General features: G+C 39.7%; 1 protein-coding gene across 2 annotated transcripts; it reads left to right on the top strand.

Annotated features, from left to right (window-relative positions):
• Nucleotides 1–26,962, top strand: LOC127882210 (xaa-Arg dipeptidase-like). Of its 2 annotated transcripts, none has more exons than XM_052430723.1 (8): nucleotides 1–268; nucleotides 14,069–14,287; nucleotides 14,906–15,112; nucleotides 17,791–17,939; nucleotides 18,870–19,012; nucleotides 20,456–20,610; nucleotides 24,532–24,766; nucleotides 25,749–26,962. In XM_052430723.1, exons 2-8 carry the CDS (start codon nucleotides 14,117–14,119, stop codon nucleotides 25,895–25,897), a joined length of 1,209 nt encoding a protein of 402 aa, XP_052286683.1. In that variant the 5' UTR covers nucleotides 1–268; nucleotides 14,069–14,116; the 3' UTR covers nucleotides 25,898–26,962. The 2 variants fall into 2 exon arrangements, with proteins under 2 accessions (XP_052286683.1, XP_052286682.1); XM_052430722.1 differs by having other exon boundaries at nucleotides 4–252.

Here is a 26,962-nt window from a genome sequence, read left to right as displayed (position 1 = left end):
GAACGTGTGCTCGCTTAAAGCGAAGGGGCGCTTATATACTTCCCTACACCCAGTTAACTTGTAATCGCATATGTTAAATGAAAAGTCATCAAATGAACTTGATAATACTGATGAATTAAATGTTAATCTGTATTTATCTATGCACCTATATAACTGAACGCACAGCTTTTATGCTGGCTCATTATGTGTTGTTATAACTGTCCCTATTTATTGAAAACGTCATTATCTGTGGATTAGAAGGCGGCGCTATCGGTGAGTTAAAACTCTTGTATGTCAAACTGTGTATTTTAATTATATTCTTGTTACATCAGCTTGCATATTTAAAATGTATGTTAATCAAATATACAGAGGATAACTGTTGACCTTCGATTTAATAACATAAACTTATTTTGCTACGTGAACGTAGAAACTAAATATTTGTACGAGCGCTTGTAAGAGTGATACAGTGTTGTTGTTTTTTTCCCTTGACTGAGAACAATAACTCGCGGTAATACCCAGATATGCCAAATACAAGAAGAAGAAACTATAAAATACACGCGGACATAAGTGTTAGTATTATGTTATCGCAATTTAATATAAAACGCCATCAATTAGAAAATAACATCGATTTAATTGCAATGTTCACTCTGTGGTATACAATTTATCAAAGCAACAGATGAACAACTTTTTGGGACATGATGAAGTTAAGTTAATACATGGACCAGTTAAGACCAGTTAATCCCTGATTGACATTTCCTGATAATCGTAATGCATCGAAAAGCCTTTTTAGTTGAATGTGTAAATGGTCAATTACATAAAGCATATGCATAATCGAAAGCAGTGGGGTATTTCATTCATAATCATTAAAATATAGTTTTAACTTTAAGTGAATATTATGCAGTTCATATTATTACATGCATACATGACAACATAACAGAACGTGTACTTTGACACAAGCATTTCTTTCTTGTTTGCGGGATGTTGTTTCGGTGCCATTCAAACCGGTCAACACGTCAACACGAACGAACGAGAACTGGCATATTTGCCGTACCGCAAATTTGTCGTTTGTGTGCCATTCTAACCCGAAAACGCACCAACACTAAAGTACGACGTATGTCATAATTGTCGCTCTGATGTGTTGTCGTTTTGGCGCCCTAAAAGTGTCCAAACACGAAAGCAAGACATAATTAGTTATGTCTGCGCGTATATTTGTCGTTTAAATGTGCTGTCGGATTTCACACCCGACGACTCGCAAATTCGAAAGAACGACACTTTTCAGACTTGGTGCGTTTATTTGTCGTTCAAGCATTTTTGTTGTTGGGCCTTTAGACCCACCAACACGCGAGACCAAGATAGCGAGAACAGTCCACATAACGTAAGGTTATCTGTGTAACCAATATAGCGAGAACAGTCCACATAACGTAAGGTTATCTGTGTAACCAATATAGCGAGGACAGTCCACATAACGTAAGGTTATCTGTGTAACCAATATAGCGAGGACAGTCCACATAACGTAAGGTTATCTGTGTAACCAATATAGCGAGGACAGTCCACATAACGTAAGGTTATCTGTGTAACCAAGATAGCGAGGACAGTCCACATAACGTAAGGTTATCTGTGTAACCAATATAGCGAGGACAGTCCACATAACGTAAGGTTATCTGTGTAACCAATATAGCGAGGACAGTCCACATAACGTAAGGTTATCTGTGTAACCAATATAGCGAGGACAGTCCACATAACGTAAGGTTATCTGTGTAACCAAGATAGCGAGGACAGTCCACATAACGTAAGGTTATCTGTGTAACCAAGATAGCGAGGACAGTCCACATAACGTAAGGTTATCTGTGTAACCAAGATAGCGAAGTCAGTCCACATAACGTAAGGTTATCTGTGTAACCAAGATAGCGAGGTCAGTCCACACAACGTTAGGTTATCTGTGTAACCAAGATAGCGAGGACAGTCCACATAACGTTAGGTTATCTGTGTAACCAAGATAGCGAAGTCAGTCCACATAACGTTAGGTTATCTGTGTAACCAAGATAGCGAGGACAGTCCACATAACGTTAGGTTATCTGTGTAACCAAGATAGCGAAGTCAGTCCACATAACGTTAGGTTATCTGTGAAAACAAGATAGCGAGGACAGTCCACATAACGTAAGGTTATCTGTGTAACCAAGATAGCGAGGACAGTCCACATAACGTAAGGTTATCTGTGTAACCGATATCAAAGTCAGTCCACATAACGTTAGGTTATCTGTGTAACCGATATCAAAGTCAGTCCACAAAACGTAAGGTTATCTGTGTAACCGATATCAAAGTCAGTCCACATAACGTAAGGTTATCTGTGTAACCAATATAGCGAGGACAGTCCACATAACGTAAGGTTATCTGTGTAACCAATATAGCGAGGACAGTCCACATAACGTAAGGTTATCTGTGTAACCAAGATAGCGAGGTCAGTCCACATAACGTTAGGTTATCTGTGTAACCAATATAGCGAGGACAGTCCACATAACGTAAGGTTATCTGTGTAACCAAGATAGCGAGGTCAGTCCACATAACGTTAGGTTATCTGTGTAACCAAGATAGCGAGGACAGTCCACATAACGTAAGGTTATCTGTGTAACCAAGATAGCGAGGACAGTCCACATAACGTAAGGTTATCTGTGTAACCAAGATAGCGAGGTCAGTCCACATAACGTAAGGTTATCTGTGTAACCAAGATAGCGAGGTCAGTCCACATAACGTAAGGTTATCTGTGTAACCAAGATAGCGAGGTCAGTCCACATAACGTAAGGTTATCTGTGTAACCAAGATAGCGAGGTCAGTCCACATAACGTAAGGTTATCTGTGTAACCAATATAGCGAAGTCAGTCCACATAACGTTAGGTTATCTGTGTAACCAAGATAGCGAAGTAAGTCCACATAACGTAAGGTTATCTGTGTAACCAAGATAGCGAAGTAAGTCCACATAACGTAAGGTTATCTGTGTAACCAAGATAGCGAGGTCAGTCCACATAACGTAAGGTTATCTGTGTAACCAAGATAGCGAGGTCAGTCCACATAACGTAAGGTTATCTGTGTAACCAAGATAGCGAGGACAGTCCACATAACGTAAGGTTATCTGTGTAACCAAGATAGCGAGGACAGTCCACATAACGTAAGGTTATCTGTGTAACCAAGATAGCGAGGTCAGTCGACATAACGTAAGGTTATCTGTGTAACCAAGATAGCGAGGTCAGTCGACATAACGTAAGGTTATCTGTGTAACCAAGATAGCGAGGTCAGTCGACATAACGTAAGGTTATCTGTGTAACCAAGATAGCGAGGTCAGTCCACATAACGTAAGGTTATCTGTGTAACCAAGATAGCGAGGTCAGTCCACATAACGTAAGGTTATCTGTGTAACCAATATAGCGAAGTCAGTCCACATAACGTTAGGTTATCTGTGTAACCAAGATAGCGAAGTAAGTCCACATAACGTAAGGTTATCTGTGTAACCAAGATAGCGAAGTAAGTCCACATAACGTAAGGTTATCTGTGTAACCAAGATAGCGAGGTCAGTCCACATAACGTAAGGTTATCTGTGTAACCAAGATAGCGAGGTCAGTCCACATAACGTAAGGTTATCTGTGTAACCAAGATAGCGAGGACAGTCCACATAACGTAAGGTTATCTGTGTAACCAAGATAGCGAGGACAGTCCACATAACGTAAGGTTATCTGTGTAACCAAGATAACGAGGTCAGTCGACATAACGTAAGGTTATCTGTGTAACCAAGATAGCGAGGTCAGTCGACATAACGTAAGGTTATCTGTGTAACCAAGATAGCGAGGTCAGTCGACATAACGTAAGGTTATCTGTGTAACCAATATAGCGAGGTCAGTCCACATAACGTAAGGTTATCTGTGTAACCAAGATAGCGAGGTCAGTCCACATAACGTAAGGTTATCTGTGTAACCAAGATAGCGAGGTCAGTCCACATAACGTTAGGTTATCTGTGTAACCAAGATAGCGAGGTCAGTCCACATAACGTAAGGTTATCTGTGTAACCAAGATAGCGAGGACAGTCCACATAACGTTAGGTTATCTGTGTAACCAAGATAGCGAGGACAGTCCACATAACGTTAGGTTATCTGTGTAACCAAGATAGCGAGGACAGTCCACATAACGTTAGGTTATCTGTGTAACCAAGATAGCGAGGTCAGTCCACATAACGTTAGGTTACCTGTGTAACCAAGATAGCGAGGACAGTCCACATAACGTAAGGTTATCTGTGTAACCAATATAGCGAAGTCAGTCCACATAACGTTAGGTTATCTGTGTAACCAAGATAGCGAGGTCAGTCCACATAACGTAAGGTTATCTGTGTAACCAAGATAGCGAAGTAAGTCCACATAACGTAAGGTTATCTGTGTAACCAAGATAGCGAGGTCAGTCCACATAACGTAAGGTTATCTGTGTAACCAAGATAGCGAGGACAGTCCACATAACGTAAGGTTATCTGTGTAACCAAGATAGCGAGGACAGTCCACATAACGTAAGGTTATCTGTGTAACCAAGATAGCGAGGTCAGTCGACATAACGTAAGGTTATCTGTGTAACCAAGATAGCGAGGTCAGTCGACATAACGTAAGGTTATCTGTGTAACCAAGATAGCGAGGTCAGTCGACATAACGTAAGGTTATCTGTGTAACCAATATAGCGAGGTCAGTCCACATAACGTAAGGTTATCTGTGTAACCAAGATAGCGAGGTCAGTCCACATAACGTAAGGTTATCTGTGTAACCAAGATAGCGAGGTCAGTCCACATAACGTTAGGTTATCTGTGTAACCAAGATAGCGAGGTCAGTCCACATAACGTAAGGTTATCTGTGTAACCAAGATAGCGAGGACAGTCCACATAACGTTAGGTTATCTGTGTAACCAAGATAGCGAGGACAGTCCACATAACGTTAGGTTATCTGTGTAACCAAGATAGCGAGGACAGTCCACATAACGTTAGGTTATCTGTGTAACCAAGATAGCGAGGTCAGTCCACATAACGTTAGGTTATCTGTGTAACCAAGATAGCGAGGACAGTCCACATAACGTAAGGTTATCTGTGTAACCAATATAGCGAAGTCAATCCACATAACGTTAGGTTATCTGTGTAACCAAGATAGCGAGGTCAGTCCACATAACGTAAGGTTATCTGTGTAACCAAGATAGCGAAGTAAGTCCACATAACGTAAGGTTATCTGTGTAACCAAGATAGCGAGGACAGTCCACATAACGTAAGGTTATCTGTGTAACCAAGATAGCGAGGACAGTCCACATAACGTAAGGTTATCTGTGTAACCAAGATAGCGAGGACAGTCCACATAACGTAAGGTTATCTGTGTAACCAAGATAGCGAGGTCAGTCCACATAACGTAAGGTTATCTGTGTAACCAAGATAGCGAGGTCAGTCCACATAACGTAAGGTTATCTGTGTAACCAAGATAGCGAGGTCAGTCCACATAACGTAAGGTTATCTGTGTAACCAAGATAGCGAAGTAAGTCCACATAACGTAAGGTTATCTGTGTAACCAAGATAGCGAAGTAAGTCCACATAACGTAAGGTTATCTGTGTAACCAATATAGCGAAGTAAGTCCACATAACGTAAGGTAATCTGTGTAACCAAGATAGCGAAGTAAGTCCACATAACGTAAGGTTATCTGTGTAACCAAGATAGCGAAGTAAGTCCACATAACGTAAGGTTATCTGTGTAACCAATATAGCGAAGTAAGTCCACATAACGTAAGGTTATCTGTGTAACCAAGATAGCGAAGTAAGTCCACATAACGTAAGGTTATCTGTGTAACCAAGATAGCGAAGTAAGTCCACATAACGTTAGGTTATCTGTGTAACCAAGATAGCGAAGTAAGTCCACATAACGTTAGGTTATCTGTGTAACCAATATAGCGAAGTAAGTCCACATAACGTAAGGTTATCTGTGTAACCAATATAGCGAGGACAGTCCACATAACGTAAGGTTATCTGTGTAACCAAGATAGCGAAGTAAGTCCACATAACGTTAGGTTATCTGTGTAACCAAGATAGCGAAGTAAGTCCACATAACGTTAGGTTATCTGTGTAACCAAGATAGCGAGGTCAGTCCACATAACGTAAGGTTATCTGTGTAACCAAGATAGCGAGGTCAGTCCACATAACGTAAGGTTATCTGTGTAACCAAGATAGCGAGGTCAGTCCACATAACGTAAGGTTATCTGTGTAACCAAGATAGCGAGGTCAGTCCACATAACGTAAGGTTATCTGTGTAACCGATATCAAAGTCAGTCCACACAACGTTAGGTTATCTGTGTAACCAAGATAGCCAGGACAGTCCACATAACGTAAGGTTATCTGTGTAACCGATATCAAAGTCAGTCCACACAACGTTAGGTTATCTGTGTAACCAAGATAGCGAAGTAAGTCCACATAACGTAAGGTTATCTGTGTAACCAATATAGCGAAGTAAGTCCACATAACGTAAGGTTATCTGTGTAACCAATATAGCGAAGTAAGTCCACATAACGTAAGGTTATCTGTGTAACCAATATAGCGAAGTAAGTCGACATAACGTAAGGTTATCTGTGTAACCAAGATAGCGAGGTCAGTCCACATAACGTAAGGTTATCTGTGTAACCAATATAGCGAAGTAAGTCCACATAACGTAAGGTTATCTGTGTAACCAATATAGCGAAGTAAGTCCACATAACGTAAGGTTATCTGTGTAACCAATATAGCGAAGTAAGTCCACATAACGTAAGGTTATCTGTGTAACCAATATAGCGAAGTAAGTCCACATAACGTAAGGTTATCTGTGTAACCAATATAGCGAAGTAAGTCGACATAACGTAAGGTTATCTGTGTAACCGATATCAAAGTCAGTCCACACAACGTTAGGTTATCTGTGTAACCAAGATAGCGAGGTCAGTCCACATAACGTTAGGTTATCTGTGTAACCGATATCAAAGTCAGTCCACACAACGTTAGGTTATCTGTGTAACCAAGATAGCGAGGTCAGTCCACATAACGTTAGGTTATCTGTGTAACCGATATCAAAGTCAGTCCACACAACGTTAGGTTATCTGTGTAACCAAGATAGCGAGGTCAGTCCACATAACGTTAGGTTATCTGTGTAACCAATATAGCGAAGTCAGTCCACATAACGTTAGGTTATCTGTGTAACCAAGATAGTGAAGTCAGTCCACATACCGTTAGGTTATCTGTGTAACCAAGATAGCGAAGTAACCAAGATAGCGAAGTCAGTCCACATAACGTTATGCTATCTGTGTAAACAAGAGAGCGAAGTCAGTCCACATAACGTTATGTTATCTGTGTAACCAAGATAGCGAAGTCAGTCCACATAACGTTAGGTTATATGTGTAACCAATATAGCGAAGTCAGTTCAAATAACGTTATGTTATCTGTGTAACCAAGATAGCGAAGTCAGTCCACATAACGTTAGGTTATCTGTGTAACCAAGATAGCGAAGTCAGTCCATATAAACTAAGGTTATCTGTGTAACCAAGATAGCGAAGTCACTTCACATAACGTTATGTTATCTGTGTAACCAAGATAGCAAAGTCAGTCCACATAACGTAAGGTTATCTGTGTAACCAAGATAGCGAATTCACTTCACATAACGTTAGGTTAACTGTGCAACCAAGATACACATTGTGACATTTTCTTTAAATGAAGGGCAGTTGTCCAAGTTATGCCAGGTATATGATTTCACTCATTGCCTGTTTGAAGAAACTCTTAATTTACAAAGATAAAATAAAAACGTATAATTCTGACGTGATTTTATAAGGTTGAAATTCAAATTTACGAAACATATTGTAAGTTATGTCATCCAACTTTGCAAAATAAACAACATTTTATTCCGTTCAGTGTGCACTCATAGACAGTGTCAACATTGCGTGCCGTTCAGTGTGCACTCATAGACAGTGTCAACATTGCGTTCCGTTCAGTGTGCACTCATAGACAGTGTCAACATTGCGTGCCGTTCAGTGTGCACTCATAGACAGTGTCAACATTGCGTTCCGTTCAGTGTGCACTCATAGACAGTGTCAACATTGCGTGCCGTTCAGTGTGTACTCATATAGAGTGTCAACATTGCGTGCCGTTCAGTGTGAACTCACAGACAGTGTCAACATTGCGTGCCGTTCAATGTGAACTCATAGGCAGTGTCAACATTTCTTGCCGTTCAGTGTGAAATCATAGACAGTGTCAACATTGCGTGCCGTTCAGTGTGAACTCATAGACAGTGTCAAAATTGCGTGCCGTTCAGTGTGAACACATAAGACAGTGTCAACATTGCGTGCCGTTCAGTGTGTACTCATAGGCAGGGTCAACATTGCGTGCCTTTCAGTGTGCACTCATAGGCAGTGTCAACATTGCGTGTCGTTCAGTGTGAACTCATAGACAGTGTATACATTGCGTGCCGTTCAGTGTGAACTCATAGACAGTGTCAACATTGCGTGCCGTTCAGTGTGAACTCATAGACAGTGTCAACATTGAGTGCCGTTCAGTGTGTACTCATAGGCAGTGTCATTATTGCGTGCCGTTCAGTGTGCTCTCATAGACAGTGTTAACATTTGATACCGTTCAATGTGCACTCATAGACAGTGTCAACATTGCGTGCCGTTCAGTGTGTACTCATAGAAAGTGTCAACAATTGATACCGTTCAATGTGTACTCATAGACAGTGTCAACATTGCGTGCCGTTCAGTGTGCACTCATAGACAGTGTCAACATTAGCATTCCGTTCAGTGTGTACTTATAGACAGTGTCAACATTGCGTGCCGTTCAGTGTGAACTCATAGACAGTGTCAACATAGCGTGCCGTTCAGTGTGAACTCATAGACAGTGTCAACATTGCGTGCCGTTCAGTGTGCACTCATAGACAGTGTCAACATTAGCATTCCGTTCAGTGTGTACTTATAGACAGTGTCAACATTGCGTGCCGTTCAGTGTGAACTCATAGACAGTGTCAACATAGCGTGTCGTTCAGTGTGAACTCATAGACAGTGTCAACATTGCGTGCCGTTCAGTGTGAACTCATAGACAGTGTAAACATTGCGTGCCGTTCAGTGTGAACTCATAGACAGTGTCAACATTGAGTGCCGTTCAGTGTGTACTCATAGGCAGTGTCAACATTGCGTGCCGTTCAGTGTGCACTCATAGACAGTGTTAACATTTGATACCGTTTAATGTGCACTCATAGACAGTGTCAACATTGCGTGCGGTTCAGTGTGTACTCATAGACAGTGTCAACAATTGATACCGTTCAATGTGTACTCATAGACAGTGTCAACATTGCGTGCCGTTCAGTGTGCACTCATAGACAGTGTCAACATTAGCATTCCGTTCAGTGTGTACTTATAGACAGTGTCAACATTGCGTGCCGTTCAGTGTGAACTCATAGACAGTGTCAACATTGCGTGCCGTTCAGTGTGAACTCATAGACAGTGTCAACATTGCGTGCCGTTCAGTGTGCACTCATAGACAGTGTTAACATTGCGTGCCGTTCAGTGTGTACTCATAGGCAGTGTCAACATTGCGTGCCGGTCAGTGTGCACTCAGAGACAGTGTCAACATTGAGTGCCGTTCAGTGTGTACTCATAGGCAGTGTCAACATTGCGTGCCGTTCAGTGTGCACTCATAGACAGTGTCAACATTGCGTGCCGATCAGTGTGTACTCATAGACAGTGTCAACATTGCGTGCCGTTCAGAGTGCACTCATAGACAGTGTCAACATTGCGTGCCGTTCAGTGTGTACTCATAGGCAGTGTCAACATTGCGTGCCGTTCAGTGTGAACTCATAGACAGTGTCAACATTGCGTGCCGTTCAGTGTGTACTCATAGGCAGTGTCAACATTGCGTGCCGTTCAGTGTGTACTCATAGACAGTGTCAACATTGCGTGCCGTTCAGTGTGAACTCATAGACAGTGTCAACATTTCGTGCCGTTCAGTGTGTACTCATAGGCAGTGTCAACATTGCGTGCCGTTCAGTGTGCACTCATAGACAGTGTCAACATTGCGTGCCGATCAGTGTGTACTCATAGACAGTGTCAACATTGCGTGCCGTTCAGTGTGCACTCATAGACAGTGTCAACATTAGCATTCCGTTCAGTGTGTACTTATAGACAGTGTCAAAATTAGCATGCCGTTCAGTGTGCACACATAGACAGTGTCAACATTAGGATGCCGTTCAGTGTGTACTCATAGACAGTGTGAACATTGCGCATTGCGTGCCGTTCATTTTGCACTCATAGACAGTGTCAACATTGCATGCCGTTCAGTGTGCACTCATAGACAGTGTCAACATTGCGTGCCGTTCAGTGTGCACTCATAGACAGTGTCAACATTGCGTGCCGATCAGTGTGCACTCATAGACCGTGTCAACATTGCATGCCGTTCAGTGTGCACTCATAGACAGTGTCAACATTGCGTGCCGATCAGTGTGCACTCATAGACAGTGTTAAAATTGCGTGCCGTTCAGTGTGCACTCATAGACAGTGTCAAAATTGCGTGCCGATCAGTGTGCAATCATAGACAGTGTCAACATTGCGTGCCGTTCAGTGTGCACTCATAGACAGTGTCAACATTGCGTGCCGATCAGTGTGCACTCATAGACCGTGTCAACATTGCATGCCGTTCAGTGTGCACTCATAGAAAGTGTCAACATTGCGTGCCGATCAGTGTGCACTCATAGACAGTGTTAAAATTGCGTGCCGTTCAGTGTGCACTCATAGACAGTGTCAAAATTGCGTGCCGATCAGTGTGCACGCATAGACAGTGTCAACATTGCGTGCCGATCAATGTGCACTCATAGACAGTGTCAACATTGCGTGCCGATTAGTGTGCACGCATAGACAGTGTTAACATTGCGTGCCGTTCAGTGCGCACTCATAGACAGTGTCAACATTGCTTGCCGTTCAGTGTGCACTCATAGACAGTGTCAACATTGCATGCCGTTCAGTGTGAACTCATAGACGGTGTTATCATTGCGTTCCGTTCAGTGTGCACTCATAGACAGTTTCAACATTGCGTGCCGATCAGTGTGCACGCATAGACAGTGTTAACATTGCGTGCCGTTCAGTGTGCACTCATAGACAGTGTCAAAATTGCGTGCCGATCAGTGTGCACGCATAGACAGTGTCAACATTGCGTGCCGATCAGTGTGCACGCATAGACAGTGTCAACATTGCGTGCCGTTCAGTGTGCACTCATAGACAGTGTCAACATTGCGTGCCGATCAGTGTGCACGCATAGACAGTGTTAACATTGCGTGCCGTTCAGTGTGCACTCATAGACAGTGTCAACATTGCGTGCCGTTCAGTGTGCACGCATAGACAGTGTCAACATTGCGTGCCGTTCAGTGTGCACTCATAGACAGTGTCAACAAGGCGTGCCGTTCAGTGTGCACGCATAGACAGTGTCAACATTGCGTGCCGTTCAGTGTGCACTCATAGACAGTGTCAACATTGCGTGCCGTTCAGTGTGCACGCATAGACAATGTCAACATTGCGTGCCGATCAGTGTGCACGCATAGACAGTGTCAACATTGCGTGCCGTTCAGTGTGCACGCATAGACAGTGTCAACATTGCGTGCCGTTCAGTGTGTACGCATAGACAGTGTCAACATTGCGTGCCGTTCAGTGTGCACTCATAGACAGTGTCAACAAGGCGTGCCGTTCAGTGTGCACGCATAGACAGTGTCAACATTGCGTGCCGTTCAGTGTGCACTCATAGACAGTGTCAACATTGCGTGCCGTTCAGTGTGCACGCATAGACAGTGTCAACATTGCGTGCCGTTCAGTGTGCACGCATAGACAGTGTCAACATTGCGTGCCGTTCAGTGTGCACTCATAGACAGTGTCAAAATTGCGTGCCGATCAGTGTGCACGCATAGACAGTGTCAACATTTCGTGCCGATCAGTGTGCACGCATAGACAGTGTCAACATTGCGTGCCGTTCAGTGTGCACTCATAGACAGTGTCAACATTGCGTGCCGATCAGTGTGCACGCATAGACAGTGTTAACATTGCGTGCCGTTCAGTGTGCACTCATAGACAGTGTCAACATTGCGTGCCGTTCAGTGTGCACGCATAGACAGTGTCAACATTGCGTGCCGATCAGTGTGCACTCATAGACAGTGTCAACATTGCGTGCCGTTCAGTGTGAACTCATAGACAGTGTCAACATTGCGTGCCGTTCAGTGTGTACTCATAGGCAGTGTCAACATTGCGTGCCGTTCAGTGTGAACTCATAGACAGTGTCAACATTGCGTGCCGATCAGTGTGCACTCATAGACAGTGTCAACATTGCGTGCCGATCAGTGTGCACGCATAGACAGTGTCAACATTGCGTGCCGTTCAGTGTGAACTCATAGACAGTGTCAACATTGCGTGCCGTTCAGTGTGTACTCATAGGCAGTGTCAACATTGCGTGCCGTTCAGTGTGCACTCATAGACAGTGTCAACATTGCGTGCCGATCAGTGTGTACTCATAGACAGTGTCAACATTGCGTGTCGTTCAGTGTGAACTCATAGACAGTGTCAACATTGCGTGCCGTTCAGTGTGAACTCATAGGCAGTGTCAACATTGCGTGCCGTTCAGTGTGAACTCATAGACAGTGTCAACATTGCGTGCCGTTCAGTGTGTACTCATAGGCAGTGTCAACATTGTGTGCCGTTCAGTGTGCACTCATAGACAGTGTCAACATTGCGTGCCGATCAGTGTGTACTCATAGATAGTGTCAACATTGCGTGCCGTTCAGTGTGAACTCATAGACAGTGTCAACATTGCGTGCCGTTCAGTGTGTACTCATAGGCAGTGTCAACAATGCGTGCCGTTCAGTGTGAACTTATAGACAGTGTCAACATTGCGTGCCGATCAGTGTGTACGCAAAGACAGTGTCAACATTGCGTGCCGATCAGTTTGCACTCATAGACAGTGTCAACATTGCGTGCCGATCAGTGTGCACGCATAGACAGTGTTAACATTGCGTGCCGTTCAGTGTGCACTCATAGACAGTGTCAACATTGCGTGCCGATCAGTGTGCACGCATAGACAGTGTCAACATTGCGTGCCGATCAGTGTGTACTCATAGACAGTGTCAACATTTGCGCTGATCCTCACTCGAATAAGTTGTGTTAATCGTGAAACAGCGATTTTTAGATTTTGTAATTCCCGGAAATATTGCTTTAGCACTTTGATTTATTCACTGCATTTGTTAACTACTTTCATTTACTCTGAAGTGTTTGAAGGCCGTTAATTTTTGAGTGTCTATCCTTTAATAATATCATGCCTATATGAGGCAATATACGTGATGATTAAGTTCTAAGAAGATGTTTGTTAACAAAGATATTAGGTTTCTGCTATAATGCCAAAAGGCGGATAAACAGTTACAATAAATGTGTTTAAAGCAAGGTGACATACAAACATAATTATATAACCACGCACAATTCACATTGAATAATAAAATTTAATGTGCCTGGTTTACAGTTATATACGAATACACATATTTAAGAAATTCTTTATGAAAACACGCTTCAAAAGTGTTTGTACCTTTTATTGAATTATTTAATAAAATTAAAGCGATTTATTTAGCATCATCGCACTAACTCAACATCGAATGTATAAACACGAGTCAAATTTTGGTGTACGGCAAATTCCTGTATTAACATATGTGTTCAGAGAACGCGCGTGTCTACATAAATTAGTACAACCCGTAAACAGTGGCGAAATATGTGTCATATTAAGTATTAAATTCATCTCGAAAAAGGTTTGTAGCGACGGTTCTCAAAATAGCCCATGTATGATATAATGTTTTGATGATTAATAAGCCGTTGTGTGTATTATATACATTTTGATGTTCAATTATTTACTTTAAAACATTTGTTCAGTCAATTTACTGTATTTTTTTTAAATCGCCTTTATGAGAAGTGTATGATAAGTGTTATATATTTATGAATATATTGATTCATGTTAGAAAATTCAAAAGTAAACAAATATTGTGTTATGAAGCAAATGTCGTACCTCTTGCAGAACGTACTGCGACTCCTCTACCCGTTCTACCAGTCACCGACCGCCGCCATGGAGGCCGAGAGGGAGCGACTCAAGAAAGTGGCGTGTGCCACCATAGACGCGGCCGCGGACGACCTGGCGGCTCTGAGCGCTGGCATCTGGGAACATCCGGAACTCAACTTCGAGGAACACCATGCGCACAAAGTGTTGGCTGATTTTCTAGAGCGACACGGTTTCGAGGTAATTACGACTTGCAGAAACATTATTACGAATGATGTGCATGCTTTTGGTTCGGTGTGTAAACGCTGTCTTTCAATCGCATATATTTGACAGTCCAGAATATATTACAGTTTGCTAACATATATTTTGTTCATCTGTATAGAATTAATCTGCCACCGACCTTTATACATGAATATGTTATTGGCCCGTTAGGATGAACATAAGTTTCGTGCTGGTATTAGGCAAAATGTACATTACTATTTGTCTATTTACTTCCTGTTATGTTGTCATTTATTTCGTAAAACATGTTAACGAACACAACAAAGTATGAATACAAGACGTATTTTGAGCGGCCACATATTTAAACAACTTGGGTAGAAGGTATCTAGAAAATATCTAGTCTGTTTTCAAAGCTGGGTAACATGCGTCCATGAACTAAGTCGCTACATGTATTTGATTGAGCCTGTCACCGCGATTCGCCACGGGGATATCACTGCGTTCCAAGGTGTTCCCCGGTGTTTCGCGCGGACGAAAGTTTTTGTCACGGTGATGAGTGGCGGAAAGCAGAAATCGCACTAGACTTAATGTATGTAAAATTTAAGGAAAAAATCAACGGTATGGTCACGTATTATACTTCAGACGCAGCGCTCGTACAAACTGGAGACGGCGTTCAGGGCGTCTCACGGGTCACGTGCGCACGGCCCTAATGTCACATTTATTTGTGAATACGACGCGCTGCCGGAAATAGGCCATGCATGCGGACACAACCTTATTGCAGAGCTGGGGGTCGCGGCGGGGCTCGGACTTAAGGCGGCGATAGAAGCTTCAGGGAAGCCACTGGGTCAGGTAGCGTTATTTCCACATAGCCTTCTCGCAAGACATGTACTTTCTGGCGGCACCTGTTTTTAGGGATGGTTATATGGATGAGTCTGTATGTATAAATGTGGCGCTATTACAAGACGTTTTTCTAAAGACAACACTTTTAGGGCATGGGTTACTGTTATGTGTTCGGATTAATTCATCCGCAAAGGATTTTGAACACGCCAACATAATGCATCTTAAAACATCAGAAGCTATATATGTTATGACATTGTGGAATTTGACAAAACCAAATCGATAGTGATGCGCGAAGAGCAAATTATCACCCGACCTATTCAGCGATATCGTTGCATCATTTTAAAAAATACTGAATAATTTACGTTTGTATGTGTAATTTATTATATTTATTTATCAATAAGTAAAATAAGTAAAATAAGTTAACATACGTTTTTAAGTTAACAATAATTAAATGTATATTTTTGAACACGAACAACGGCATTTGGTTATAGATGTATTTCAGATGTGTTTGTAATTAAGTTATGCTTAGATTTCCAATGTCGCGCTTCACTATGTACATTGATTTCTTACTTCAAAATGTTTGGTAAGACTAGTCAACTTATACATAAATGCATTTCAGGTAGAAGGTAAAACTCGGTTATCAGAGTAACCCACTTTGTTGAAAGTCTCTGTTATTCGAAGTCTCCTTTATCGGGAATCAAACTTCATGAATACTACCTACTAAAACATACCCTATCATCGTTTATGTTCATTGAATACTATCAAAATTTCAGTATTTGGAGCCCAGTGATTACTCTACATGCTGGAATATCAAACAATTTCGTGCAATATTTCTAAGTAGTTTTATTTTGTTGAAATGTTTACTGTGCATCCAGTTCATGCTGTTTTCTGACTGAATGTTCTATTTTTTTCCCAATAGAAAATGATACACCATTTATAAACTCGACCATGTGCCATGTCTAAAAAACTAATCTTGATGATATAACTTAAAAAAAACTGAGCAACTTACCTCTCGAGCGTGGCTTTTGTTGTTCTCTGTTATCGAGGTTCCATCTGTTATCAAAGTATCCGCATTACAAGAGTTATTTGGCTGTCCTTGTCATATTTGCATCGCTCTGGTTGTCCGCTATCTTGCCCTCTGAATGAGGAGTAGTCTGTCTCTTTCGCGTCGGTATTTGAAATTTCACTGTGGAGCCTTTTTTCGGTTGCGAGGCATTTATATTCCTTTCAACATATTTGCGCATACTTTTAGCTTTAAAATAATGTAAATACCGTATGCAACGAATAAATAAGATTAGCGTATCTCCGCTGAAAGTTGTCAAAACTGGCGCGCTGACGCCACGCATGGGCAGTCAATTAAGTCATGTTCTGAGAAAACTGGGTTTAATGCATGTGCGTAATCAGGGACGACACTTTCCGCCTAAACCTGATTTTCGGTAAGGAGGGACTTCATTGAAACTAAAAATACCATAAAAGCGGAAAGTGTTAGCACAGGCTAATCTGGGACGACACTTTACGCACATGCATTAAGCCCAGTTTTCTCAGAACGCGGCTCAATTTATCTGTCTAATGAAAAAGTTTATGTTCGATGTGAAATGCCGGAATCGTTATCCCGATTTAAAAAGATTTATTTTCCTTAAGACATCAATTTTTTTCATTTACAGAACAATTTTGAAATTGAACACAAAATAACTCCTAAACATTGATACACTTTCAAGAACGATTTTATGCAAAATATCGAATTGTAATGGACGGTCAGACGTGGGCTTTTTATTGCTTGTTTACAATTTTTAATGCAAAATATTATCTCCCATTTTTTAAGAAACCTCCTTTTTATATCAATACTAACTAATTTTCATATTATTAAAAATAGAATAAAACACACCTGATAACACAACTGCGAAATAATGTACAAGTATGTACTTGCTTTAGATTTTGTTGAATTCAGTTCTCATTTGTATTTTTTTTAATTCATCTCATCTGTGTATTATATTTGTGAACTGTGTTTATGTATATACACGTGTATGTATACTATTTGATTATATTCACATATTCATTCAAAGAGAAGTTGATTTTTTCGTTATACTTTGATTATTTTTATTCAAAATGATGTAAGTACAAATTAATACCATAGCCACACGCTAACCACCTGTGTAGAAAACCTGGCAATTAAGGACATAGTGAATTTTTATATTTAATATGACTATATAGACAACCTAAAAGATTTACGGACCGATGATCTATCTGATTTCAAAATAATATAAAAAAAAATCCTTTGGTGACCGTCTTTTACAATTCTTGAAATATTTTATAATACCTTTCATCACACGAAAACAGAAGGGCAGTGCAGTTTTCCGATTATATGGCTATAAAGAAAACTAAAAATAAAACTGATACCTTAAACGCCAATCCATAATAATTCCAAATAAATGTTATTTGTGACCTTATATTTTGCAAAAGTAGATTAAATAAAACTAAAAGTAGTTTGGAATCATCCTATCCTACCAGAGTATCCACATTAGTTATCTGAATGAAAAAATTATATTAAATATCCGTTTGATATAGCAGTTGTGTGTGGTTTGGCGCAACGACAGTGGTTGTTTATGTCATTATCAGATATCATGATTTTCTGATCAAACGACATGTTTTTCTTTTCGGTACATATCGCGTTATTACATTTGTAACAGGTGACTGTGGTGGGAACACCGGCAGAGGAAGGGGGTGGTGGCAAAGGCAAACTCATAGAACACGGCGCATTTGATGACGTCGATGTCGCCATGATGTCACACCCTTTTCCGGCCAATGACGCAAAACCGCGAGCACTAGCTATTGAAATGTATATACACTATAGTACATGAATTGGGTGTATATTCGTTTAATTTACCGGTTATGTTCGTAAGTTAATTAATCTGGATTACTTTGAACATTTTTTATTTTCATATTTCATTTGTACCTTACCTAAGCAGAACTTGTTTAGAATGAGATTTTGTGGTCGCCTTCTGTCCGTCTTCAGGCAGGAGAACTTACTTTAAGCTTACCTAATAGCTGGGCTATTTTTCATGTAGAAGATTTCACGTTGAAGCCCTTCAAGCTAACCTCATGCGGAGATCTTGGCTTTGAAGCAGAAGATATGCTCTTTAAGCTAACAAAGCGAATTGCTAGGTTTACGCTGAAGATATGCCCTTTAAGCTAGGTTTCGATGCAGAAAATAATCTCTTTAAAGGGATCTTTTCACGCTTTGGTAAATTGACAAAATTGAAAAAAGTTGTTTCAGATTCGCGAATTTTCGTTTAAGTTATGATATTTGTGAGGAAACAGTAATACTGAACATTTACCATGGTCTAATAGAGCCATTATATGCATCTTTTGACGATTTTAAAACCTAAAAATTATAAAGCGTTGCAACGCGAAACGATTGAATAATTTGGAGAGTTTTGTTTTTGTCGTTAAATTTTGTGAAACTACGAAGATTGCTTATATAACGTATAAAATACGTTCAGCACGTGTACTCGGCGGAATAGCTCAGTAGGCTAAAGCGTTTTTACTTCAGGACTGTGGCAGGACTCCAGGGGTAACTGGTTCGAAACCTGGTCCGGGCTATGTTCTTTTCCTTTTTTTAATTTTATTCTTGATTTTTTACTGGAGCTTTTACGATCGAATGTTTACATTTATCGATATAAAGCATTTAATGAATAAGTTAAAAAAATGCCAAAATCTGTGAAAAGGCCCCTTTAAGCTAAGCTCATGAAAAGGTCTGCGGTTTCAGATTTGAGGTTGTATACCGCGGACAGGAGTCTCACGCTGCCGGATATCCTTGGAAAGGCGTGAACGCTCTGGACGCGGCCGTGATGTGCTACCAGGGACTTGCCTGCCTGCGACAGCAATGCATGCCGGACTGGAGGATACACTGTAAGTAGCGTGTGATCGTAGGCACAAAGTTTCTTAAGATAATTGCGACCTTCACCAAACTTGCGTGAGGGTATTTGCTATACAAATATTTTTGTATACATTAATGTAAAGTTTTTTATCACAGGCCATACTCTGTTTCCCATGCAATATAACCATTACGAATATTTTTATCTTACACATGTGTAATATACTTTTTAAGCGTTTTCATTGGCTTAGTTTTCGTTCGATTGACCAATCACATTTGACAATTTGCTGAAATGACTTTGCAACGTCAAATGACGTCACGACATGTAAACAACATTCGGGAACTTCATTATGTTTGCGTAAATATTTATTTAATTTGCTCATTTAAAACCATGTGATAAAAAAGATCTGACACTCGTTGTCATATCATACCATAGGCTCGCTTACTAACAAAATCCCTGAACTGGTTTAATAAAATATGGTATGATATGACAACTCGTGCCAGATCCTATATTTATGTTTAAAATAGTTTAGTCATGCGGACACTTATTATTTGTAGACAATAGAACACGTCCAAGGTAATAAATAAACCACTTTGCCAAACATATATCAAGATAAATAAAAAGTTAAATGAAAAGCGTTCTCGAATTTAAGATAAGGCTCAAAACCAGAAATCCTGACAGCACGTTTACATTTTGTCAGTTTGATAAAGAGCGCCCATGGTTTTTTTTTTTAAATACACTTTAAATTATAAATTTCGGTATCACTCAATTTGAAGGTATACATGATAATAATAAGAAAACAATATATTTCTTTTCCCTTCGCCGTTATTGTGGCTTTCAGCCTCATATATCACTCCACCTCTTGTGGAATGTTTTCATGCTAAAAATGGAGGCATCCATACCGCTTTATAAAAAAAAAATATGATCTGTTTAACGTTGCGTTTTCAAAAAGCGTATGGTATTATATTGTCGACCATATATGGTCACTGGAAAATCACTTGATCATGGGTAAATTTATTTTTCAAACTGCATAAAGAACAAAGCAACAATTTATGTGAGCACGTGTAACCTTCTGAAAATCACACCAACCGATCACGCCTCAAACTGCCATTAGCCAGGCAGTAATGGCGTAACACCGCAGTATGATTTGTCGGCAAACCACAAATTAAACCACAAATTGAAAAACGTAAAATGTATAACGATAATTGCACCCATGCAATACGACCAAATACACACACGTGAGATACGTTTCAATGCGAATTTAAAAATATATACACTGCCATCACGTTTTGTGCTTAGTTTTTCAATAATGTACCTACCTGAGTTTACGTTGAATTTCGTCATATAAATCACATCAGAACTATTGAAAACACAGGTTTCACGCACTGAGAGTTTTATATATCTAGTACTTTGAGTAGCACTGTATTAAATTGCATGGTACATCGCATATTTTTCTTCATTGCAATTCTGTACTCAGGTATAATTCTGGAAGGCGGTGTAAAAGTGAACGTGATTCCGGCTAAGACGCGGCTGCACGTGGGCATCCGGGCGCCGACAGACGCGCAGCTAGCCCGCCTCAAGGAGAAAGCAATGAACGTCATAGAGGCCGCAGCCAAGGCTACCGAGTGTCAGGTCAGAACAGAGCGCGCGGTGGTGCAAGTGCACAGAATTACCGCTTGCACATCGGCCATACTCTAAAAACCACTCTCGTATGAAATATATTTGAATCATATAATTGTTTACACGATTATTTAAAACACACTCTATTGCCAGGGGAATGTGGCATTCGTTTGAATAAAAGGTATCAACATAATTGCAACTATGAAAATATCGGTTATTGTAAAGACTCAGTGTGCTATGTACAGCGGGGATTTTGTCTTCAAAAAACACATGATATTTTCGGTCCTTCTGTGCATTTATAAGGAAATTGTTCAGCTGTGTAATATTGAAAGTGGATGAATTAAATCTGTTTGCGAGAATTAACAATGGATTGCATTGAAAACTATTTGCTTGAGCAGAAACGGGCACTCTTCTTAACCACTTCGTTTTCAAATTTACACTTACATGAGCGATACAAATGACATTTGAAGTGAACAGATACAACGTATTGCAAAATATGTATTTGTTGTTATTATTGTTATAATCATATTAACAGAAAAACCAGTCAACGAAAAACTACATCACATTATGGGTTATGTATCGGGTGAATTCAATTTGAATTCTGCAAAATAGCATGATATGATACGATATAATGCCAAGGTCAATTATGCCCATCTTTAAGTCGATCATTAATTCGCGCTGTTTCTTCTTTGCGAAAATAGCTAAGTTAAAGTATACTGAAAGTTTCACACATGTAAGCATCGTTTGATTTGAATGAGAATGTTATTTAAAACGTGTGATTGAAAGAAGTACACTAAGCTATTTTTGTTTATACATGGGGGCGTACTTTGGCATTCCTTAAATAAAATTCAGTCTTGGTTAGTTAAATCACATTTAAATATGTTTGCAAATGCAATGTATATCAAACATGCACGATACAATAAGTATTAGAAAAATATCGAAACAAAATAGATTCTTAAAGGCTTCGTCGTCTTAGATTTACATGAATGACAGAGTTGTGAGTACAACCTTTTGCTAGCCATAAAAATATGTGAGAATAACAGTGAACAAGTGTTAGAATAATTAAGGCTCAATGAGCTGTCAATTAAGCACATTGGTTGGTACACGCGCTTCTCAACTAGGCTACCCAGGTTCAATCCCCGCTACCGGCGCATATGAGTTTTGTTGATGGTCGATATATAGGACAGGTGGAGTTCCACCTGATGTTTTCTGCTTGCTCCCCACAGCACAAGAACACACACATTTTAATAAGTGCAAAGTTCAATAAAAACTCAGCAGCTGGAAATTGCAGCTATCATTAAAAATTCGTCTCAACTTCCGTAAGTCAGCTCAACTTACATAATGTAGCAACAGGCACAGACGGACTTCATAACCTTCTAAATACACACACACTAAGGATTAATGATTGTTGATGCAATGACTAGAAATAAAACAACAATATATGACTGCGTCTGTTGCTTTTTTTCTTAAAATATTGACAATTCATTAAGTACGCATCATAAAATAATATGGACATAAAAAGAAGTTGTAATAAGTTGTTAGATTCAAAAGCTTCACGTGAACATACTGGAGAATCGGTGTTATATTCTGCATCAAAATGTTCAATAGATTATTAACAAGGCTATTGTCAAGCAATATGGTCCCCTACCGGCTCCACCATTGTCAGAAATTCCACCATTTTTCGATTTTTTTGGGGGGGTTGCCATAGCAACCACAATTTTTGACGTAGGAACAAAATGAATTGACGTGCATAATGTCCATATTGCCATCTATCCATGTTGCAAGTTTCATGAAAAAATATTAAAAACTTTTAAAGTTATCGCAGGATCCAGAAAAGTGTGACAGACAGACAGACTCACAAAGCGCAAACCATAAGTCCCCTCCGGTGAAACCGGTAGGGGACAATAAAGATAACGCTTACCTAATTAGATTTATTCATTAATCAGCTAGTTCCTTTTTCGCGGATTATTAAGGCACAGGAATTCAGTTCCTTATTACTTATTCAACCAAAATTAACTGGCAGTCTAAAACTGCAGTTAAAACTTTAAATGTGCAATCAAGTACCACATTACTATAAGGAAATCATTGTTCATATATTTATGATATCAACATTTGTTTAACATGACTACCTAATTGTGCGTATTGCTACTTCAATTCCATTCTCCCGACTGAATACGGAACATGGGACTTAAATCACCAAACAATTCTTAGATCTAAGTCTAAGAATAACGAATATTCTTTACATTGGAATATTTAAGAATAACTTTAATTTTGAGTTAAACTTTACATTAACCACCTCTATCTTCAGCATTAATCATGTCGTTCATATGTCATTCTATACATAGATGGTGACGTCACTACGTTATTGTCACCTCTATACTAAGACGCATCACATTCCCCTGGTTTGGGGAGTTATGCTTCCGCCAAAGTAGTTCTGCGTAGGAATGAAAATGTTAATAATGAAAGAAAAGAGGCTTTTTATTGTGTGTTTAAAACGGAAAATTGTTTAAAGAAATGTTGTTCAAATATGTTTAAATGCGAGTTTGAATCTTTATTAAGACTGATAGCGATTATCAAAAGCACGATTACCTGAGCTACTTTCGCTTTCACTTTTCACTCGTAAAAGAAGTGCTACCCACAATTCCTTTCGCGTTAGTACACACGGTGTGTACATAATGGTTCATTTGTTGATGACATGCCGGGGTATTCACCAGTAGGAACCTGTTATATTCACATGATGGACGTATTTGTTTGGTTCTAAGTCTATTTTTTCATTCTTAAGTCTAAGTTGGGTTGGTGATAAAGGGTCCTTTTCTGATTCCTCATTCAAGCCGAATAAAGAAATACATTTCGTAAAGTAACAAATGACAGCACAATAACCATACTGTACAAAGCCTAAATAATGTCCATTTCTTTAAATGTAACAAACTGTAACACAAAAATATGACCATCATTTTTCGTGTATTTATGAAATCATAAATGATTAAATTAACTATTCGTTCACAAAACAAGACAGTTTATGAAGATTTGTGCATAGCACATCATTTGAAGATATCATTTTCTAACATGCATTTTGTCGCGTTACATCATTTTAACGTACACGTATGCAAATAAAATATTTGCAAACACGGATACACATCAATACATCAAATACAGATACAGTTTTGCGAATGATAGGTTAACAACTATCGTGCTATTTCAAATAATAAACGTCTCATTATAAACTTTTTTTTACCTAATGTTGTTATTTTTTTTTAACAGATTATGGGCAATGTATGAATGTGCTGTAAAAACTGGATGTGTGGTGAGAATTGAATGTGGGTGAGAATATTGAATGTGGGGTTAGAACTGACTGTGAATGAGGTATGAACTCTGAATGTGGGTGAGAATATTGAATGTGGGGTTAGAACTGACTGTGAATGAGGTATGAACTCTGAATGTGGGTGAGAATATTGAATGTGGGGTTAGAACTGACTGTGCATGAGGTATGAATTCTGAATGTGGGTGAGAAGTTAATTTGGCATGTGAAATGTGTTGTTAGAACTGAATGTTGTGAGCAAACCTCTTGTGGAATGAGGATTTATTGTTGGGCTAGAAATCATCGCTGAAGAAATAATGTTGTGGGAAGGCACACTAATAAGGCTGTATATGGTGTGAGAAATTAATATGAGATTGATAAGAACTAAATCCGGTGTCAAAAATGGACGAGGGTTTACAAATGGATGCTAGTAGAACTGATTGCGGTGCGCGGACTGATGCTGGCGTAAAATGGATGTTGGATAAGAAATGAACATTGATGATTAATGTATGTGGGTTTAGATATGTTTTAGTTACACGGGGGCAGAAAGCTGATTATTATTCATGATAAACTACGAACTGTTTTGTTATAATATTTATTAAGGCAGTTCACTCACAGACTTTAACCATCTTTAGTTCGAGCATTCCGTGATTACCAAATACGCGTCCGTCCTCCATAACGGCGTGCTGGCGGACCTCTACTCGGCTAACTTGTCCGATGTGCAGGCGGAGAGGGGACCGGAAGCCTACAAGGAAGCCCCGGGATCCACCGACATGGGCGACGTGTCACACGTACTGCCTGCCATACACCCCATGTTCTACATTGGAGGCACAGCCGTCAATCACACACGCGCCTTCACCGCGGACTCAGGTGAGATATGGTGGAAGAGTACGTTTGCGTTTGGTACTCTATGCTTCAATTCATTTACAAATCGACTCATCGGTCTCAGATGAGAGTAAGTACAGAGTGAAGTAAACTTACATGAAACCATGTTTTCGTGTGTGGCAGTCATGCGTAATAAAGGCTACTTGTTAGAAAAATAACACATATCGTTATACACAGATCCACTTAGAAATATCCCATTTTAGGGATACATAAAATAACTTTGCATTTTCTGCCTATTTCGTTAGGAAACGTGCTGCCGCTGTAGCCTATATGTTAAAATGTTTAATAGTGATGAGATGTACGAACTTGTCACTAACATATCAAAGTATAAAGAAACTGCCATGCCATGCTTTTAATAGGACCATTTTATAACTTGGAGAAGATAGCATTTTCTGAGCGAGTTTCATATTCACTTGGCAAACATTATGACCTTAAGAGTGTTATCAGCGCTTCCGACGACCTTTATCTCGAGTTCTTACGACCTATATCTGGAGTGCTTACGAACTTATCTCGAGTTCTGACGAATAATCTTACGAGTCTCGACAATCTCTCGAATTCTTAACACCTCTTCATCGACGACTGACGAACTATATCTCTAATTCTGAAGGCCTATATCTAGACTTTTGAAGTTTCTACGAAGTTCCGAAAACCTCTACCTAAATCTCTAGTAGGAACGATATCTACTCCGAGATGTGACGACATATATCTCTAGTTTTGACGACTTCTATTTTGAGTTATGACTTCTATCTCAAGAAAATACGTCTTTTATCTTAAGCTCTGACTACCCATAACATTAGTTATAACGACCTATAGCTTGATATCTGACACCCTGATCTAAAGTTCTTACGACTATATCTCAGATCTGTCGACAACTATCTCGTCTTCTGACGACAAAAATCTCGAGTTCTGACTATCAGAAAAGTTGATTTTTAATGAACTGATGATATATGTGACAACTAATTTTCAGGTGCTGCCTGTGCCCAGATGTACACACTCGCGCAGGCCAAAGCTCTAGCGCTGACCGGAGTGGATATCCTCACTGATCCGTCGCTCATGGACGCCATTACGGCGGACTTCCGGCGGGGGCTAAAGGAAGAGCAAGAAACCGCCAAATAATGAATAGGTGCTATCGGTACAGCACAATTTTTGATGTCAACATGTATTTGATATGCTTGTATTAGTAGCGAACTATCGATTCAACTAGGCAGAATCCACAAACCAGACGACATGGCGTTTTCATTTCATTCAAAACTGTAATATCTAGAGCCAAAAAATGTATTGTTACTTCTTTCATGCTAACCAGCAAAAATAGCACGCACGGCGTGTGTTCGTTTTGGTAGATTTATAGACTGATCTCTGCGAAGATTTTTCCTTCATGATCACGTTTTGAAAGTTAAAATCGCCATTTTTGTTGCGGTTGATCAAGTATGGTGAATATGGGATTCGAATTTGAATTTAACTTTATTTTTGCTATATATTTGAAATATATTTAAATCGATGCATATATTTTGTCTTGTGACGTTATTTCTGAATGGCATTTGAAACGTATCAGTTTTATTTGTCGCAATACAAACACAAATAGATCACGTTTTATTGCGCAAGGTCAGATTTGATTTATATAGAATGTTATATTGTATAATAGGGTTAAAAATTGTTCCAATAGTATTTCTTTGTATCAATCGAGTGTCAATCTCATATATGCCGAGATGAGGGAGTTTCGAAGGTGAAACTAAATAGCACGAGCAACGAGACGCCATTTACGTCAGCAGTCACGCAATCAATCCCGTAATTATGTGAACTAACAAATTTGGTTTGTATGGACCATATACTGTTGTGGATTAAAATCCGTTTTATTTGTCAAAATAGTGCCGTCATATTGTGTAACGCCAAATAACTTTTATTTATATGTTGATGATAAGGCATAACAATTTTGTATACCAAAGCTGTAACTGAAAACATGAATATTTATGAGGATTACGTCCAAGGTAAACAGTCGGATGAAGCTGCGTTCAATGATGGTTAAAACTCTGCTACTTTCGAAAACTTTGTAGATGACATTCACATTGAATGAATTTGCTGATTGCATTTTCAGTGACTCTTACACTTAGCTCCAACTTTCGAAATTGATTATTGTTTTGTTACATAGCTCTGTAATGACGTCATTAAAACATTGTCCAGCTA

Source organism: Dreissena polymorpha, chromosome 5 (genome assembly GCF_020536995.1).
Source record: "Dreissena polymorpha isolate Duluth1 chromosome 5, UMN_Dpol_1.0, whole genome shotgun sequence".
Lineage (NCBI taxonomy): Eukaryota > Metazoa > Mollusca > Bivalvia > Myida > Dreissenidae > Dreissena > Dreissena polymorpha.
This window is presented reverse-complemented; position numbering and strand designations above follow the sequence as displayed.